Source organism: Vigna unguiculata, chromosome 8 (assembly GCF_004118075.2).
Source record: "Vigna unguiculata cultivar IT97K-499-35 chromosome 8, ASM411807v1, whole genome shotgun sequence".
NCBI lineage: Eukaryota > Viridiplantae > Streptophyta > Magnoliopsida > Fabales > Fabaceae > Vigna > Vigna unguiculata.
Window position 1 is genome coordinate 14,728,360 of NC_040286.1, and position 3,903 is coordinate 14,732,262.

At 49.3% G+C, this 3,903-nt stretch overlaps 1 protein-coding gene across 1 annotated transcript; it reads right to left on the reverse strand.

Moving 5' to 3' along the window:
- Nucleotides 1–361: 361 nt before the first annotated feature.
- On the reverse strand, nucleotides 362–3,383 carry LOC114194902 (loricrin-like). The gene is made up of 6 exons (XM_028085308.1): nucleotides 3,282–3,383; nucleotides 2,048–2,157; nucleotides 1,835–1,930; nucleotides 1,060–1,154; nucleotides 674–862; nucleotides 362–450 (listed from the first exon to the last, which is right to left on the reverse strand). Exons 1-6 carry the CDS (start codon nucleotides 3,381–3,383, stop codon nucleotides 362–364), a joined length of 681 nt encoding a protein of 226 aa, XP_027941109.1.
- Between the last annotated feature and the right edge of the window lie 520 nt (nucleotides 3,384–3,903).

Sequence of the window (3,903 nt, forward strand, 5' to 3'; positions counted from 1 at the left end):
ACCACCACCACCATATCCACCACCACCACCACTACCACAACCACATCCACTACCACCACCACCAACACCACACCCACGACCATCACAACAGCCTCCATCACTACCACGACCACTACCACATCCACCACCACGACCACGACCACCACCACCACCATCAACACCACCACCATGGCCTGATGGCTTATTCTTGTCTCCATTGAAGCTTGCATGAAGAATGGAGGCTCCATGGATGGTGTTGGATGCGGAAGCATGAAGGAAAGAACCTAAAGGTGTTTGGTTTGGTATATGTGATTCCACTCATAATTAATGTCATAATTAATTCTCCTACCCGCATTTATTAATTATTTATTTAATTAATTAATTAAATTTCACGGGTCTTACAGCCACCCCCACCACGGTCACCAGCTTCACGACTGCCACCACCACCACCACCACCACTACGACCACCACCTTGGCCATCATGACCACCATCACCACCACCACTACAAACCACCACAACCACCATGGCCACCCCCACCACGGCCACCACCTCCACGACCGCCACCACATCCACCACCACCACCACATCCACCATTACCACCACCACCACCTCCACTAGCACGACCACCATCAACACCACCACCACCCCAAGCACCACCACCACAACCACCACCACCATCACTACCACCACAACCACCACCACCACCACGACCGCCACAAGGGCCACCACCACCAGCACCACGACCACCATCACCAGCACTACGATCACCAACACCACCACAATGACCACCACCACAGCCACCACCACTAGTACACCCACCACCACAACCACCACCACCACAAACACAACCACGACCGCCATCACGGCCAGTACCACAACGGCCTCCACCACCACAACCATCACCACCACCACAACCACAACCACAACCACGGCCACCACCACGACCACCAGTACCACCACTAGCAACACAACACCACCACATCCACCACCACCACCACTACCACCACGACAACCACCACACCACCACCACCACCACCACGGCCTCCACCACCACCACCACCACCACCACCACGGCCTACCTCGACCACCACGACCACCACCACCACCACCACCGCGACCACTATGCCTCAAACCACGACCACCACTACCACCACCACCACCACTACCACTACCACTGCTACCACCACAACAACCACCACCACCATTGCCACAACCACCACCACCATTGCCACCACCACCGCCACCACCACCACCACCACCACCACCATTGCCACCACCACCACCACCATTGCCACGACCACCACCACCAATAACAACGCGACGACTATGCCTCAAACCACGGCCACCATCTTGGCCACCACTACCACTACCACTACCACTGCCACCACAACAACAACCACCACCACCACCATTGCCACCACCACCACCTCCACTAGCACGACCACCATCAACACCACCACCACCCCAAGCACCACCACCACAACCACCACCACCATCACTACCACCACAACCACCACCACCACCACGACCACCATCACCAGCACTACGACCACCAACACCACCACAATGACCACCACCACGGCCACCACCACTAATACACCCACCACCACAACCACCACAACCACAAACACAACCACGACCGCCACCACGACCAGTACCACAACGGCCTCCACCACCACAGCCATCACCACCACCACAACCACAACCACAACCACGGCCACCACCACGACCACCAGTACCACCACTAGCAACACAACACCACCACATCCACCACCACCACCACTACCACCACGACAACCACCACACCACCACCACCACCACCACGGCCTCCACCACCACAACCACCACCACCACCACGGCCTACCTCGACCACCACGACCACCACCACCGCGACCACTATGCCTCAAACCACGACCACCACTACCACCACCACCACCACTACCACTACCACTGCTACCACCACAACAACCACCACCACCATTGCCACCACCACCGCCACCACCACCACCACCACCACCACCACCATTGCCACGACCACCACCACCAACAACAACGCGACGACTATGCCTCAAACCACGGCCACCATCACGGCCACCACTACCACTACCACTGCCACCACCACAACAACCACCACCACCATTGCCACCACTACCACGACCAATGCCACTACCACCACCCTACAGCCACCACCACTACCCCCAGCACATCCACTGATGAAGGATTATCTTGTTCCTTTTTAAAATTATTGAATATGGTTTGAGTTGATTAAGAAAGCTAAGTAAAATCCCTACTGGAAATTAAGATAGCAAGCTATCTAGATGTGAAGGTTCCTTTCACAAAGCTCAAGAGAAGAAGATGATGGATTGATTCAAAACAAAAAGGAAATGGAAAGCACATAAACCATAGAAAACCAGGAACAATTAAAGGAAGAAGAAAACATAAAACGGAAAGGAAAGAAATGGTAAAAATGTGAGAAGCACGCCACAACAAGGCTAGGCTAGAAGCCATGGCAACCTTGAAGATGAGTGGATGTGTGCCGCCACTTGCTATGCAAGATAAGGCTTAAAAGTATTCACTCCTAAGGGAGGAAACTCGAACAAATGGTTGAGACACAAGAGTGTTTTTACTTCAAAATGTTCAACCCTTTTACATGTCTAGGAGCACCCCTTATATGGAAGAGTTTAGGGGCCTCTAAGCAAATAAAAGATACCTAAGGATGTCTTTACAAAAACCTAACCCTAGCTTCTAGAAACTAGGTCAAATAAGGTTTCAAAAATGAGAGACAAAAGAGCTAATAACTATGGTGTGTGCAAGGCTAATTTCTTTCTAGCACAAAAGGAGACAAAGAATGTGTCTCATATGTCTCCAAAAAGTGGCCAAAGTGTGCTAAAATCAAAGGAGACCAAAGGTACATAGGTACACTTGCTTTATGCCTTTTTATTTATGCTTTATGCGTTTGCTTTACTCTCTCCTCCACATCATTTATGCTCCCCAATCACCATGCGCCACCTAGCATTGATTTCTTACTCCTAATTAACCTACAAAGCACATTAACATAGATTAGCATGTTGGCTTAAGTCAAGTCAACTATAGTCAAAATATCAAACCTAGTCAAAGGTCAACAAGTCAACTAAAGTTTATTCAACTAAATCAACTTTGGGAATCAAAAATAACAAACAGAAATGAAAGGGATGAAGGATTAGTGAACTTCCTTTCTAAACATGCTTAGTCTTTTTAAACATGTGCCTCCATCCTTGGTTTGGGTCAATCCTTCATCATCCACCACCTCCACCACCATCACCACCGACACCACCACCACCCTCACAGCAACCACCACCACTAGCACATCCACCATCCCCACCGCCACCACAACCTTCACAACGGCCACCACCACCACCACCATGGCCACTACCACCACCACAACCAGAACCACCACAGCCACCACCACGACCACCACCAGGGCCATTACCACCACCACTACGGCCATCACCACCACAACCACCATGATGAATGTCACCCTAAGGTTTCATGGCTTGGGCTATTGACTAGGCCCATTGATAACGTTGTCGTTAAGCGATCAAATTACCACTACTTAACTTTAGCAACTTCAGTATTGCAAATTAGTAGTGAACAAAATAGTTAGGGTTAAGATAACCTTGAGTCGTCTCACAACGAATGTAGAATTGATCTCAAATATTTGATTCTTATAAAAATGAAATTAAAACTAGCAACTATAAAAGTAGGGGGTTTTGATATGCAAAGAAAATGACACGGAAGATTGTAAACATAGTAATAGTAAATAGGTCAATTCCACTGCTTTTTCTAAAGAAGATTCTTCATTGGTTATCTAGAGATTATTGTTAAATTAATTATTGTTGTTGATTTACAAATTAATCAATGTAAAGACTCAATTCATTTGTTGG

Coding starts and splice junctions, on each gene's coding strand:
- LOC114194902 (XM_028085308.1), bottom strand. CDS start 3,383: ATGGTGGTGGTGGTGGTGGCCGTTGTGAAGGTTGTGGTGGCGGTGGGG. Junction 1,931..2,047: donor GATGGTGGCCGTGGTTTGAG/GCATAGTCGTCG, acceptor TGGTGGTAGCAG/TGGTAGTGGTAGTGGTGGTG. Junction 863..1,059: donor TGGTGGTCGTGGTGGTCGAG/GTAGGCCGTGGT, acceptor GTGGTGGTGGAG/GCCGTTGTGGTACTGGCCGT.